At 59.6% G+C, this 14,575-nt stretch overlaps 2 protein-coding genes across 3 annotated transcripts; one reads left to right on the top strand and one right to left on the bottom strand.

Annotated features, from left to right (window-relative positions):
• Positions 1-1,729: 1,729 nt before the first annotated feature.
• PRSS57 (serine protease 57) lies at positions 1,730-7,570 on the top strand. The gene is made up of 6 exons (XM_055548857.1): positions 1,730-1,808; positions 2,080-2,233; positions 3,119-3,263; positions 4,919-5,182; positions 6,535-6,750; positions 7,517-7,570. Exons 1-6 carry the CDS (start codon positions 1,730-1,732, stop codon positions 7,568-7,570), a joined length of 912 nt encoding a protein of 303 aa, XP_055404832.1.
• A 151-nt stretch (positions 7,571-7,721) lies between these two features.
• FSTL3 (follistatin like 3) lies at positions 7,722-14,119 on the bottom strand. 2 transcript variants are annotated; one of them, XM_055552741.1, is made up of 5 exons: positions 13,875-14,119; positions 12,342-12,527; positions 9,766-9,981; positions 8,980-9,207; positions 7,722-8,889 (listed from the first exon to the last, which is right to left on the bottom strand). In XM_055552741.1, exons 1-5 carry the CDS (start codon positions 13,975-13,977, stop codon positions 8,834-8,836), a joined length of 789 nt encoding a protein of 262 aa, XP_055408716.1. In that variant the 5' UTR covers positions 13,978-14,119; the 3' UTR covers positions 7,722-8,833. The 2 variants fall into 2 exon arrangements, with proteins under 2 accessions (XP_055408716.1, XP_055408723.1); XM_055552748.1 differs by lacking the exon at positions 13,875-14,119 and adding an exon at positions 13,001-13,098.
• Positions 14,120-14,575: the final 456 nt, after the last annotated feature.

Genomic DNA, 14,575 nt, shown 5'->3' with positions numbered 1-14,575 from the left:
AATATAGCCCCACAACAACCCTGTCCTCATTTTGGGGCCTGTGGACATGTCACCTCATGGGGCAGAGGAGACTTTGCAGGTGAGATTAAGTTAAAGCCCCTGAGATGGGAAAAAGCTATGACAAACCTAGACAGCATATTAAAAAGCAGAGACATCACTTTGCCGACAAAGGTCTGTCTAGTCAAAGCTATAGTTTCTCCAGTAGTCATGTATGGAAGTGAGAGTTGAACCATAAAGAAAGCTGAGTGCCAAAGAATTGATGATTTCAAACTGTGGAGTTGGAGAAGACTCTTGAGAGTCCCTTGGAGAGCAAGGAGATCAAACCAGTCAATCCTAAAGGAAATCAACCCTGAATATCCATTAGAAGGGCTGATACTGAAGCTGAAGCTCCAATACTTTGGCCACATGATTCGAATAGCTGACTCATTGGAAAAGTCCCTGATGCTGGGAAAGATTGAGGGCCGGAGGAGAAGGGGGCAACAGAGGATGAGATGGTTAGATAGCATCACTGACTCAATGGACATGAATCTGTGCAAACTCCAGGAGATAGTGAAGGACAGAGGACGCTGGCTGCTGCTGCAGTCTATGGGGTCACAAACAGTCAGACATGACTGAGCCACTGAACAGCAACAACCTGAGATGGGAACGACCCTGGATTCCCCAGGGGGCCCAGTATCATCACAGGGTCCTTATAAAAGGCAGAGGGGAGGATCAGAGGCAGAGAGACAGGAGATGCTGCGCTGCTGGCTGTGAGGATGGAGGGAGGAGCTGCAAGTCAGGGATGCGGCTCCTCTAGAAGCTGGAAAAGGGGGGAACCAGTGCTCCCCAGGAGCCTCCAAAGGGACCAACCCTGCCCACCCCTGGATTCAGCCCCATGAGCCCATGTTGGAATTCTAACCTGCCTCCCAGACCTCTCATTGTGTCTCCACCTTAGCGGGGCCTCAGCAAAGCCTCCCCAGGGCAGCACAGGGTCTCTGACCTATATGTCCATAGGCTCACCAAGGCCCTGCCGCCCCCTCCCTGCTCTGAGACCTCCTTGGCTCCCCAGTGCCCACAGGAGGAGCCCCTGCCCCTTGGCCCCACCTTCGAGGGCCTGAACTGACCTGATTAGCTTGGTGTTATCTAACCGCCAGGCTCTGTGCTTCCGTTGTGAGCCCAGATCAGCGGATCTACACCCTCAACCGGGAGAAACGTCAGCACCAAGGGTGTGGGGGCCTTTGTCACATTACGCTCCACCTCTAGCACCTACTAGAGGCTGGTATACAGTAGGTGCTCAATACATGCAGCAAAGGCAGCAGGAATCACAGGACTTTCTGGGGCTGGGATTGCACATGGGGAGACTGAGGCCGGAGGCAGTGACCAACAGGGCTGGGGTGGGACTGCCTCCATCTGGTGAGCTGGCCCCCAACCCGGAGGGGCGGCCAAGGCTGCAGTGCTGCCGGCTGCTTAGCAGTTTCTGGTGAACCGGTTACTGGTTACTCGGTTTCTGGGTGAACAACATGGCCCCGGAGATCTCACACCTCTCCACTGCTGGTCTCCTGGGCAATTATGATTGTCATCAACACCCCCAATGCAGGAGAATCATTGGGTTTTCTAAAGTGCTGGCTCAGAACCGGCCGTTGCTGGCGGGGCCTCCGACCACAGGCCATAGCCCCATTTCCCTTTTCCTGGACGTTGGGAGGGGTGGGGCCCACTGAGCTCTCCAGGGACACACCTGCCTGTGACAGCCATGGGGCCTGGGGTGGGGGACTGGGGCCGCCTGCTGCTGACTGTGACCGCTGTCCTGACACTGCCCATGAGGCCCCCAGGTGAGGACCCCCAAGTATTCCACCCAAGCCTGCCAGAGGCCCACAGGGACCCATCCAGGAAGCCCCAGACCCCTGCATGGCTGCTCCTCTTGGGTCACAGCTTGGGGGCGGGCAGGAGGCCCAGTCCCAGCCCCAGGTTTTAGGGAGTCTGGCCCCCGACTCTGCAAACTCCAGGGTCTTCTCTTTCCATCTCTGTCTCTCCTGCCTCCCCCCAGCCTGACCCCCTCCCCATCCTGCCCCACCCCTGACAGGCCACCCACCCTGCCTGCAGGCTCCTGGGGGGCACAGATCATTGGGGGCCATGAGGTGACCCCCCACTCCCGGCCCTATATGGCATCCGTGAAGTTCCAGGGCCAGCACCACTGCGGGGGCTTCCTGCTGAGGGCCCGCTGGGTTGTGTCAGCTGCCCACTGCTTCAGCGGCCGGTGAGCCTGGGATGAGGGCATGTACTGGTGTGGGCAGGGGGGTGGAGGGGGGCTTGTGCAGATGGGCCTCTCAGCTGGGCAGGGGGAGTTAACAGAGAAAAAGGGGCAGGAGAAGTAGGGAAGGACCGGCAGCCGTGACCATAAGCAGAGGTTACAACCGTTGCATTCATCCTGAGTGTGTGCTTGCATGCATATTAAGTCGCTTCAGTCGTGTCTGACTCTTTGAGACTCCACGGATTGTAGCCCACCAAGCTCCTCTGTCCATGGGATTCTCCAGGCAGGAATACTGGAGCGGGTTGCCATGCCCTTCTCCAGGGGATCATCCCAACCCAGGGATCGAATCGCAGTCTTTCACGTCTCCTGCATTGGCAGGCGGGTTCTTTACCACTAGCGCCACCTGGGAAGCCCTCATTCTGAGTATATTGATACAATAATTACGAACATTAAGATTGAAATTATTAGAGGCAATGCTATAATCCAGATGGGAATTAGAATAAATATAATGAGTGTTATATTCATTTGAAGTATAATGTTATAATAAGTATTCAAATTAATAGTGCAGCAGGACTCCCCTGGTGATCCGGTGGTTAGGACTCCACACTTCCACTGCAGGGGCCATAGGTTTGATCCCTGGTTGGGGAACTAAGATGCCACATCTCATATGGAGTGGTCAAAAAAAAAAAAATATATATATATATATATATATATTGCAGCAATTGGAGTTAATACCATAATTGAGACAGGAGGGTGATCAACTCAACATTTATCATCACAAGCTGGCAGGAGGATGGCATGGGCTTACTTCCCAGGAGGCGAGAGACTGAGCCTGTGTGAGACGGCCCTCACCTCAGCCTTGCTCACATTCCCCGCCCATTCCCCCCACAGAGACCCCGGGACAGGCCTGGTAGTGCTGGGGGCCCATGCCTTGCGCACCATGGAGGCCACACAGCAGGTGTTCAGCATCTCCGCTGTCATCACGCACCCAGACTACCAGCCCACCACGCACACCAGTGACATCTGTCTGCTGCAGGTGACCCATCGCGTGGGGATCGGGCCCTCGGTGCAGGTCTGACCTGTCCCTACCCCTCCCCTTACCATGGCCTGACTTGTTTAAAAACAGCTGTTAGGCGCCTGTGAGCGTCTGTAAGCACCCATGAGTCAAGTCACTCCCTCCACTGCCCTCTGGAACACCTATACAGCCCGCTTGGCCTGCTGCTTGCTGAGCAGTCAGCACCCCCAACAGGCTCTGACCCCCGGGCCTTTGCGCTGGCTGTGGCCCTGCCCAGCCCATGTTCCCCAGACTCCATGTGGCTTTCAGGTCTTTGCTCAGTTGTCCCCTTCTCCGGCAGCCTCCCTTAATGACCTCCAGTTCTCAGCTGCCCCTGGCTCCCCACTTCTCACCCCATTCCCTCTTCTGTGTCCAGCACCACCCACACCTTCTGGAAGCACCTGTACCACTGGTTCCACCTCTGCCCTTGAGGGCAGGGATTTTTATCTCATTTGTGGTGAGTTGTGGTACACAACTGATGCTCAACATTCACGTTGAAACAGTGAGACTGTGGGGCCATCAAAGACCCTGATCCCTGCCCCCTCAGGCCCTCCAGGGGGTTTCCTCCCTCCCCGCACATGTGCCTCTATTTGGACCTCACATGGCCCTTCCTGCTTGGGGGACCACCCTTCCCACAGCCCCCACCTGGGGGGGCCCCAAATTCAACCCCAGGGACTACGGAGCTGCCATTTAAAGGGAGAATATCCCCAAACTGCCCTTGAAATGTGGTGAAAATCAAACAGAAGGGACACTCAACACAACAAAAATGAAACCCTGGGAACAGGAGGGTCTAGGGTGTGGGGTTTTCTTGGCAAAATATAATGTGGGCAGCCAGTGTTGGCAGCCAAAGCTGGCATATGAATTCTGCTCCTCTGCGAAACCCCGTAGCCTGGAACCCCTGCTCTGATTCACCTAGCCCACTGTGCAGATGGGGAAACTGAGGCCAGGGGTGATCAGGGATGCACCCAAGATCAGGGAGTGAACACCCAAACCAGGGGTCCAAGTTGTTCATTCCATAACTGCTGATTGAGTGCCATCTGTGTGCTAGGAAATCATGAATACACAGCCATGAACATACAGCCCTGGCCTGGCTCCCTCTGAACTCCCAGTCTAACTAGGTGGCAACTGAGTAAATCAGCCTTGACAGGAGCACATGGGAGCCCAGAGGAGGCACCTGTCCTAGACTGGCAGTCTGGGAGGACTTCCTGGAAGTGGTGTCTAAGCTGAGTCCTAAAACCTGGATAGGAAAGGTGCCCCCAGCAGGGGGTACAGTGTTACAGTGTGAGCAAGTGTGCAGGTGGGAGGAGGGAAGGGCCAAACTGATGGGTCAAGAGGTTTTTTATCCCCATGTCCTAAGGGCAATGGGCACGGAAGAGAGCTCAGAGCAGGGAAGAAGATGCTGGCTAGCAGGACCCCTGGGCAGCTGCGGGGGCGAGACTGGAAGCATGGAGGCTGGTGAGGTCTGATGAGCAGGGGCCCAAGGTGACAGAAGCAGCCGGGCTCTCTGACAGTCTAACAACAGCTGCAACTGACTTCTCTCCACAAGGACAGGAAGAGACGAGGAAAGGTAGACAGGAAGGGGTGGCAGGGGGCGGCTGCAGGCAGGCCTAACCTCCCTGCACCTCCCGCCCCTGCAGCTGAACAGCTCTGCCACCCTGGGTCCTGCAGTGGGACTACTGGGGCTGCCGCGGAGGGACGCCAGGCCTCCTCGGGCTGGGACACGCTGCAAGGTGGCTGGCTGGGGCTCCGTGTCCGACTTCGAGGAACTGCCGCCTGGGCTGATGGAAGCCGAGGTCCGCGTGCTGGAGCTGGACGCCTGCAACAGCTCCTGGAAGGGGCAGCTGAGCCCTGCCATGCTCTGCACCCACAGTGGGGACAGCCGGCGACGTGGCTTCTGCTCGGTGAGATGTTTACTCTCAGTCCTGCCTGCTTGCTGTGTAGGGAAACTGAGGCCCTCAGAGAGGTCAGAGCTGGTCAGAGAGCTTGGGCAACTAAGTCCCTGCTCACCTTTAACCAGTTGGTGAGGCCTGGGAAGGGGAGGGAGCCCCCAGGGTCACAGGGCTGCCATGTATGGCTGCACAGGTTGTGCACTGCACAAAGGACTACAGATTTGTGTCTTTAAAAGCAGTGTCCAGATCTCAAGGAAGACGCTTCTGCTCCTAAGCCTTTGTATGGATTAATGGCAAACCTGGGCCTGATGCCCAGGGAGAAACACAGCCCAGACTGGGAGCAGGGGAGTGTCTTTTGTTCTAGCCAAGAAAGTGCGTGGTTCAGATTCTAGAGCCCAACTGCCCGGGTCCACATCCACACTGAGCCACTTCTTACACATATGGTTTTGGAAAAGTCATCTCACTTCTCAGGAGCTCACTTTCTCCATCTGTAAAATGGTCACACCAATAGGACATATTTCTTTGGGTCAGAGCTGATTCCAGGTGAAAATTAGGGTGATAGGTCTGGGGAGAGGAGGAAGCAGGGATTTTAGGGTGAGTATTCAGGAAGGCCTCTCTGAGGACAGTACTTTCAAGACTTGGAAGAGCCTTGAGAATATCTGAGGGGAGACATGCCAGGCAGACAGACCAGTCACAGGGCTGCTGTGTAGTCGCACAGGTTGTACATTGCACAAGGAGCTGTAGACTTGTGTGATATACAAGGAGTGTCCAGCAGGGGGGCAGTAATGGGTCTCAAGGATAGCTCCAACCTAGAGGTTGGAGCTTGGGCTTCCCAGGCGGAACTTGTGGTAAAGAACCCCCCTGCCAATGCAGGAGATATAAGAGACGTGGCTTCGATCCCTGAGTCAGGAAGATCCCCTGGAGGAGGACACAGCAACCCACTTCAGTATTCTTTCCTGGAGAATCTCATGAACAGAGGAGCCTGGAGAGCTATAGTCCATAGGGTCGCAAAGAGTTGGACATGGCTGAGGCAACTTAGCACACAGAGGTTGGAGCTCAGTTTGCTGCAGAAACAGCATGTTTCTGGCATGTCTGGCTGGAACCAAGTGAGTTGGGGGAGAGGAGAGCAGACAAGTGATGGGGGCTGGCTCCTCCAGGCCCTAAAGGCTGAGATGACGTGTTTAGTCTTTGCTCTAAGAGCACTGGGGAGCCATGGTCCCAGCCCAGGCTCTGGGGAGTGTCCATGGAACATAAAAGGGTTTTGAGGTAGAGAAGGTCCAGATCAGATCTACATATATTAGCATCTTTAAGGAAAGTGAGGCCCAGCAAGGGACCCCTGACCTCACCTTTTCCTCCACCCTCAGGCGGACTCTGGAGGACCCCTGGTATGCAGAAATCGGGCCTATGGCCTCGTCTCCTTCTCTGGCCTCTGGTGTGGGGATCCCAAGACACCCGATGTGTACACACAGGTGTCCGCCTTCGTGACTTGGATCTGGGACGTGATTCGGCATGGCCAGCGTGGCCCCCAGCCCAGGACCACTGGGGGCCGGCAGGCGTTGTCTGAACCACAGCAGCACCGGGTACACCACCAAGATGGCAAATGATACAAATAGCTCTGGCCTGGAAAACTCCGAGGCTGGAGCAGAGGGTCCATGAGTCCCTAAACCCCAGGAAGCCTGGTGTCAGGGCAGGTAGGGGGCATCAGTTCCCAACAAAAGGGCAAAATAACAATAAAGTGTTAACTGACTCACAGATATGATGGTCTGCCCTCAAGGTCCACCCACATGCCCTTCAGCTTCTTCTTGGCCTCCGAATGGTCAAGGTTCCAGCTCCGCCACCCCCTCCCTGAGGGACCCTGAGCCACAGGACCTGGACTCCTCACCACCCTACCTCCCGCTCCCCACCCTGACCCCCCTGGAGTTTCCCATCCCCGCCTCACAGCCCAGGCTGGGGACAGCCTCCTGGCCTCCTTGGCCCCTTCCTAGAAAGCCATTCCTCTGCCCTCCGGCCAGACCCATTCACAGATGGGGAAACCAAGGCTGGGAGAGAGTGGGGTCTCAGGTTGGCCTACCTCCGTGTTAAGCCTGATCCTCGAAAAGAACTTCAGGCAAATGGTGCCCGGCTGGCAGCAAGGCTGGGTGAACCCCAGCCCAGTGCTTTTACTAATCATGTCAGTGTCATTAGGGCACCTCCAACCCTTCCGGGCCAGACCGGTTTAGGGTCATTTCTGGACCCTAAACCAAGTGGCCTCTTGGGGCTTCCCTAAGCCACAAGACCCCGTTCCTTTTCTCCCCTTCCCCATAAAGGCCAAGACTCTCCCATCCAACCCCATGCCACCTGCCTCAGTTCTATGCCTGCTACTGCCCACAGCTGAAGCTGGATGCTGAGGCCCAGAAGTAGGCAGCACCTGCCCCAAGAACATGCACTTGTGTCTCTTCTGGATGCCTCCAGAAACCCCCACAGCACCCCAGGCTGGTAACCCCCTCCCAAAGTGGGGGGACACAGAGGTTCAGAGAGAGGGGAGCAAAACAAGGTCTGAACACCCACAGTGGCTTTTTCAGTGTTTATTTCTTTGGCAGGTGAGGCAGGACCCCAGGGCGGGGGAGATTGCCCTGTTGGCGGGCTTGGGCGAACCCATTACTAAAGGGCACTTTTCTGGATGTCACAGGTAAGGCACTTCCTGGAGGCAGGGAAGGACATGGATGAGCACCACCACCTTGGGGAGCTGTGCTCCTGCCCCGCTGGACGCCCCTCCCCCTCTGGGTCTGCACCTGTGGCCTACAGATGGGCATGGGGAGGTGACAAAGAGCAACAGTCCAGATGGCAGGAGGAAACCCAGCTGGCAGGCAAGGAGAGTTCAGCTGGGAACTGGGCCTAGAGGCCAGGGCAAGATACAGGGAACGCCACCTGTGGATGGGGTAGCAGGCACGGGTGTGCCCCTCAGACACACGGCTCCAGGATGCTAGGTGTGCAGTGGGTCTTGGCATATATGCCCCACCCTGGGCCAGGGGGTGAGCAGGGCCTCACAGGCCCCACCGGGTCCCTCCCACCTGACATGGTGCCTGCTTTGTTCTAGCAGATGCCTCTCCATGCCCAAGGCCTGTGTCAGGAGGCACAGATGGCACCCCCATCCCCCAGGGACATGCTGGGAAATGGGTGAGGAAGGGGGAGGGTAAGTCCCTTGGTCACCCTAGGACTGGTGGCGGACAGTGGTTGCTTCCTTGATCTGTCTGTGGTCTGGGCATGTTCTGAAGCTCATCTATTCACACCCAGGCTGTGAACCCCCTCTCACCCCCTGGTCCCTCTTTTAGAAGGCCAAGGTACCTCCTCATTAATTGCTGGCAGGAAATCCCTAGACCTCTTAGTGGCAGCAACAATTAACAGAGTGATCCCCAAGGGAGCATAAGTTTGAGGTCCTCCTGGGCAATAGGGTACCTGGGGTGGGGGCTGGGGGAGCTGGGGGGGGCTGGGCCCCCACCCACCAGCCCTGCTCCCAGGCTTCTTTTCCTCAGTCCTTCCAAGATATCGTCGAGGGGCACCAGGGCTCCCACAGTGGTCCCTGTCCAGGTTCTGGGGGTGTCCGTTGGACATAAATAGACTCTGCTGTGGCAATAAATAAAATGGGGAAGCCTTGAACGCCAGGCCCAGGCCGGTCCCGCAGGCTCACACAAAGTTCTCCTCCTCCTCCTCGGACTCAGGATCTAACGGCTCGGGGGTGCCTGCAGAGTGGGAGGGACCAAAAGAGAAATGCGGGCGCGGAGAGGGGCTGGGGGCTAGACCCCGCCGCTGCTCCCCTCCGCGTGCCGCACCTGCACAGCTGCCCGGGTGGCGCACGCCGATGGAGCGGCCCAGGAAGCAGGTGGCCTGGCGGAGATGGCAGGAGGACAGGTAGGTGACGTTGTTGTTGCCACAGAGTTCCTGGCCGGGGCTGGATGGTGCGGGGCAGGGCGCCGCGCGACACACCACGCAGTGCGCGCTGCCGGTCTGGTCCACCACACACGACTGTGGCCGCAGGCAAACCACGTGGGCGCAAGATTCTGCAGGTGGGGCGTGGGGACAGGTAAAAAGCGCGACTCCGGACAGGGCGGGGTCTTCAGGCCCCAGCCCCTTGCTGCACCAGAAGCCACACCCCTTCCAATGTCCCGCCCACTCACTGGTCCCACCTTTAGACCCGCCCCATGTTGTACCGAAGTCACACCCCTTCCACGAACCACGCCACGCCCCAGATCTACCGTCAATCTCCCCCCACTTTGCGCCAATAAGTTCCTCTGACTCTCATACTCGTATTTCTCACCCCATAGGGGCCCCAGAAGCCCCCTTTCCAAACTTGTACCCTACTCGTCCCCATTCCCGATCCCACAAGACCTGATCTTGTGATACTCTCTTGGGACTATAGGCCCCGCCCACGAGCTCACACCTAGGCCCCGCCTACCATGGGCCGCACTCAAATCTACGAGACCTATAATAAGCACCCTGGATTGTAGACCCCGCCCCTTCCTGCCAGTGACCCACCCCCACGCGCTGCGGCAGCGGCCTCCAACAGGATGCTCAGGCCCGGTGGCCCCGCCCCTCCCCAAGGCTCCGCCCTAACGTACTGCGGCAGCGACCCCGGTACATCACGCGCAGGTCCGGGTGGCCGCGACAGCGCGCGGCGCGCAGCTCGCACTCGTCGCGGTAGGTGGCGCCGTCAGAGCCGCAGACCTGCAGGCGCGCCGGGAGCCCGGTGCAATCGGGCGCGCACTCGCAGCGCGGACGGCCCCCCAGCATGCGGCAGGCCTTGCCGGGGCCGCACTCCACGCCCTCGCACGAATCTGTGGACAGAGGACACGCACGCGTGGGCTGCGGCGCGTGGCCGAGGCCGGAGGTCCTCCGAGGCCCAGCGCCCTCGCTCCCTGTTCCGACGGATAAAGGCCGGACCGGAGTGAGGGGCGGTCCGAAGAAGGGGCTCACGGGGGAGGAAACTGATTTGGGGTCTCGGGGAATTTCAGCCACTCCAGGGTGGACTAGGACTCGACGCTTTTCGCGGGACGGGCCTCTGTCGGGGTGCAGGGCTCAGTGTGGGCGGAAGCGAGGGGTCTCTGCCGGGAATCTGGGGGTCTGGGAGGAACAGGCTTCACCCCCAGTCCGGCTCTCGCTCCGCAGCTGGGCCACCCGCTCAGGCTGACGTCTGTTCCCTGATTTACGCGCGTTTCTGGGAAGGCCGGCGGGGGACCGGCTGCGTCAGCCCGGGGGGCTCCACCCCGTCCAGGCGCGGGGCTGGGGAGGATGGGCAGCGTCTGTTCCTCCCGCCTGCCAGGACCTCCCCTGAAGAGGCGTCGGGGAGGGCGGGGTGTTGGCCTGGTCTGCGGTTCATTTCCTGAGGAGGGGGCCTCGCACAGCTCGAGCCCTCGAAACAGGGTTACCGCCCCCCGCGACCCCATTTCTCAGGTAGGGAAATAAATCTCTCTCTGGCTCCTTGCCCCCACTCCGGCCCCACGAAAGCCTGCTTTTCGCCTCCCAGGCCCAGTACAGCCTCCCACCTGCCCCCACAAGGTGGTGCCCTTTTGTCATCATTTTACCAAAGGGGCCTCCCAGGTGGCGCTAGTGGTAAAGAAACTGCCTGCCAACGCTGGAGACACAGGAGATGCAGGTTTGATCCCTGGGTCGGGAAGATCCCTTGGAGTAGGAAATGGTCATCCACTCCAGTATTCTTGCCTGGAGAATCCCATGGACAGAGGAGCTTGGTGGGCTACAGACCACAGGGCCGCAGAGTCCGACATAATTGAGCAACTGAACAAATATATATATACACGCTGCAAAGTGGGAAACTGAGGCCCCATCACAGCTGTGAATTGAGGAGAGCCAGGGCACCTAGATGTGAGAACTCCAGGCCAGACCAGATGGACCCCCAGCTCCATGATTTGTGGGTCTGGGTCTGTCTCTGAGCTCGAGTTGAAATTTCAGCCTCAGTTGCCCTGAGTGTAACAGTGAGGCTGATCCCGAACTCCACCCTACAGGGTGAGCATACAGTGATGGAAGCTCCTTTAGAGGCCAGCCAGAGCCCCTCATGTCTCCCTGCCAGGGCATGTGGACTGCACCTGGGTGCCTCCTGTGCTGCCCGCCCACACGCACATCTGGAAACGCTCCCCCGGGTGGCTTCACGCACGCTAGAACAGAAGTGGCAGGGCTGAGTTCCTGTCGCCAGGGCCAGATGAGGTGGGGGGAGGGCATCCTGGACCATGTCAGGCCCCGGCCAGGCACTTTTTGAAGTCTGTCCTCCTCCTAAAACCCAGAGGGGCTTCTGGAGGGAGCCAGGGCACATGGCAGTTGAGTTCAGGACCACCCAGCCAGGCTGATCTGGTATTAATCACATCCCAGCCGGCCAGCCAGGCTCCTCGGCTTGGCCTGCAGGTCTGCAGCCCTCAGTTCCAGCTTCCATCCGGCACCCCTGTCCTGACTCCACCCACTCGGGTCTGATCCCAGGCCATGGTCTCCGTGCTCCCCCTTCCCCACCCGCCCCACCATGGTCTCTCCAGCTGGCAAACTCCTAATCATCCAACAACACCCTGGTTTCCAGAGCCCACCTCCTTCAAGTCATGTCCCCATGCGCCCTCTGGGTCCTTGCAGGTTCAGTCTTGCACAGGGGGCTTAGAGGGTCTCCAACAAGACTATGTCTTGACTTATTTATTCATTCACTGTGCCTTAAAGGAGCTCCTAGTCTCTCATGGAGGAGGCAGCATTTCACAGAACACAGTTCAGAAGGTAAATGCTTGTTAAACATACAGCTGTGGCCCTAACCACAGACCCTGGAACCTGCGAGGTTAAGGGCAAATGAGTGTTTTGGAACACTCAGTGTGGGGTCACAAACCCTAATGGCCAGTCAGGGAGAATCCACCTTTCTAGGAGCTAGGTGTGCCTGTCTATCCACCATGTGGAGTGAAGGTGGGCAAGGCTACCAGGGCAGAGGGCTCCTCCTGAGTGAGACCCTAGAGGCTGGAAACCAAACTGGGGAATCCTTTCTGCAGGAGGCTGAGGGCCTGGGAGCCCGAAGGCCCCCAAACCCTCTCTGAGTCTGGGATCCCCTTGCCAGCAGCCTCAACCTCCCGCATGCCCCCAAGACAGGAAGCTCACTCCTGCCTGTGCCGCCTCTGACCAAGAGACCACGGCCTTCTGCTGACGCACAGGGTCTCACCTTTGCAGGGGAGGCAGTGGACGAGGCCTAGGAAGCCCAGGAGGCTGATCTTGTTCCCCGGGTGGGTGAAGTTGGACCAGGCGGTGTCGATGTTGCCAGAGGCACAGCATTCAGCCTGGCTCACATCCGTCTTCAGCACCAGGCTGCAGGTGGCCTCTCGGCCCTGCTGGAGCCAGCAGACACCACCTGTGGACAGAGGGGAAGTTCCTACAGGGCCAGAGGTGCCCCCAGATGCTCCTTTCCACACCCAAGCCTTGGCCTGCCAGCCAGCTGCTGGCCCATGGGGATGCATACAGTTGGTGCTCAGTAACTGCAAAGGGGATGATCCACCTCCCACCTGGGAGGGAGGGATAGAGAACCACACAGGTGTCCCCGGTCCGGCTGCAGATTCTTCTGGGATCCTTCCTCTGGGCTCTGGCCCCCACACGGCTCTCCTGCCAACCCCCTCCCCTCCCGGCAAGCTCTCCCCATGGCTCCAGGCCCCCAGCCCAGGCCTGGCATCCTGCCCGACCAGTCAAACACCCGGAGCTGGACGTGTCAGGGTCAGTGGGCCCTAGAGCCGCCTCTCCCGCCTCTGCCCTCTGTCTAGACAGCGCCCGAGGGCACGCGGAGCCCCCTCGCCTGGCAGCCCCCCCTCGCCTGGCCCGCCTCTTACTCACTCCAACTTGGGAACATTCCCCTTGCATGAGCTCACTGTCTCCCCGGGGACGCGGCCTTCGGGGAGGGGGCTTGGCTCTCCCCTCAGTGCAGGGTTGGGGTGGGGCTGCAGGGTGGGGTGGGGGGGACAGATGGCCCTCAGTTTCTGCACCGTTAAGTGGGGGCAGGAGTGGCCGGGGGCCCCATCCCAGGAGCTCCCAGGCACTGTGCTGAGCTCCGAGGGACCAGCTCAGTTCTGGGAGCTCGGCATCTTTGCTCCCCTTATAAAAGGGGAAACTGAGGCCCAGAGTTGGGGTGTGACTTCCCTGGCGTCTCCACAACTGGCAGGTATGAGATTCTAACAAGTCTGCCTGCGCCAGACCCAGGGAAGATCTGAGACCCCGGCTGGAGATCCTGAGTCCAACCATCCAGCCCTGCCTCTCTGGGGCACTGGGACCCGGAAAGTCCAGGTTCATATCCGCTTTGCCCCGTACAAGCTGTCTGACACTGTGCCTCAGTTTCCCTATCTGGAAACCGGGCATAAGAGTGCTCACACTGTAGGGCTGCTGCGTGGATTCCAGGAGGGAGGCAGCAGACCCTGAGCACTCAGTAACTGTCAGCAGCCCTGGGGACTAGTTCTTGATAATAAATTGTGAGGAGTCACATCTGCTCGCCTGACCTCCTGGTGACCCTCCTTTAGGTCTTTTAGGGCTGGGGGAGGGGAGCCCCAAGCATTCCCACATTCAACCTGCAGCGGCCATGGGTCACCACGGGTCACTGCTCTCTGCCCCCAGCTGCCACCGCCACCTCGCCCCCCGACCTATCCCCCGGCCCGCATTCCCGGCAGGCCCACGTGGGTGGCCCGCCCCGCCCGCCCCTTCCGGCCGCCCCACTCACCCGGCGCGGGGTCCCCCGAACCCAGGGAGCCCACGAAGCCCACGGCCCATGCCAGGGCCCCCCAGGGCAGCGGCCATAGTGGCCCCGGCGCCCGGGGACGCATGGCGAACACAGACACGGCGGCGACCCCCGCGTCGGACGCGCGGGCAGCTGGCGGGCGGGCGGCAGGGAGGGCGGCGGCGGCACCACTTCCAGCGCGCGGCCGGCGCGCCCTATAAAGGTCCCGCGGGCTGCGGGCGGGGCGGGGCGGGCCGGCCGGGGCGGGGCGCGGGGACGGCGGGGCTCGGGGCAGTGTCGCTCGCGATGTGGGCGGCAGCTGATGAGGGGCGGGGGCCCCACCCGGGAGCCGGGCCCGTGGCTTCGAGTTCGAGGTGTCGCCGTGCGTTTGGGGGGCGAGTTGGCCAGTGACCCACGAAGAGTGCGTCTGCGGAGCCTTGCGCATCGTGGTCTGCATGTGATGGCTGGCGTGGCCCCAGTGTGCTCTGGGCTCCTAGCCTGACCTCCCCGTCCCCTCCCACACACCCGGGGACCTCAGCCCCAGCCACTCCCTAATCCAACCCTCGAGGCCACCCGCCTGCCCACCTGGCCCCTGGAGCCGGTGGGCACAGCTGGGTGTGAGGACGTGGGGGGAGGGGCTGTGGAGAGGCGACAGATACAGACACACCAGTGGTCCCAACAACATTCCAACAGCAATAATCATA

Source organism: Bubalus kerabau, chromosome 1 (genome assembly GCF_029407905.1).
Source record: "Bubalus kerabau isolate K-KA32 ecotype Philippines breed swamp buffalo chromosome 1, PCC_UOA_SB_1v2, whole genome shotgun sequence".
NCBI lineage: Eukaryota > Metazoa > Chordata > Mammalia > Artiodactyla > Bovidae > Bubalus > Bubalus kerabau.
This window is presented reverse-complemented; position numbering and strand designations above follow the sequence as displayed.

Bases quoted from the DNA above. Each gene is read 5' to 3' on its own strand.
- PRSS57 (XM_055548857.1), top strand. From the start codon at position 1,730: ATGGGGCCTGGGGTGGGGGACTGGGGCCGCCTGCTGCTGACTGTGACC. The intron at 1,809-2,079 runs GTGAGGACCCCC...CCCTGCCTGCAG, and splicing joins ACTGCCCATGAGGCCCCCAG to GCTCCTGGGGGGCACAGATC. The intron at 6,751-7,516 runs GTACACCACCAA...CACCTGCCTCAG, and splicing joins CTGAACCACAGCAGCACCGG to TTCTATGCCTGCTACTGCCC.
- FSTL3 (XM_055552741.1), bottom strand. From the start codon at position 13,977: ATGCGTCCCCGGGCGCCGGGGCCACTATGGCCGCTGCCCTGGGGGGCC. The intron at 9,982-12,341 runs GTGAGACCCTGT...CTCTGTCCACAG, and splicing joins CCACTGCCTCCCCTGCAAAG to ATTCGTGCGAGGGCGTGGAG. The intron at 9,208-9,765 runs GTACGTTAGGGC...CCCCACCTGCAG, and splicing joins GTACCGGGGTCGCTGCCGCA to AATCTTGCGCCCACGTGGTT.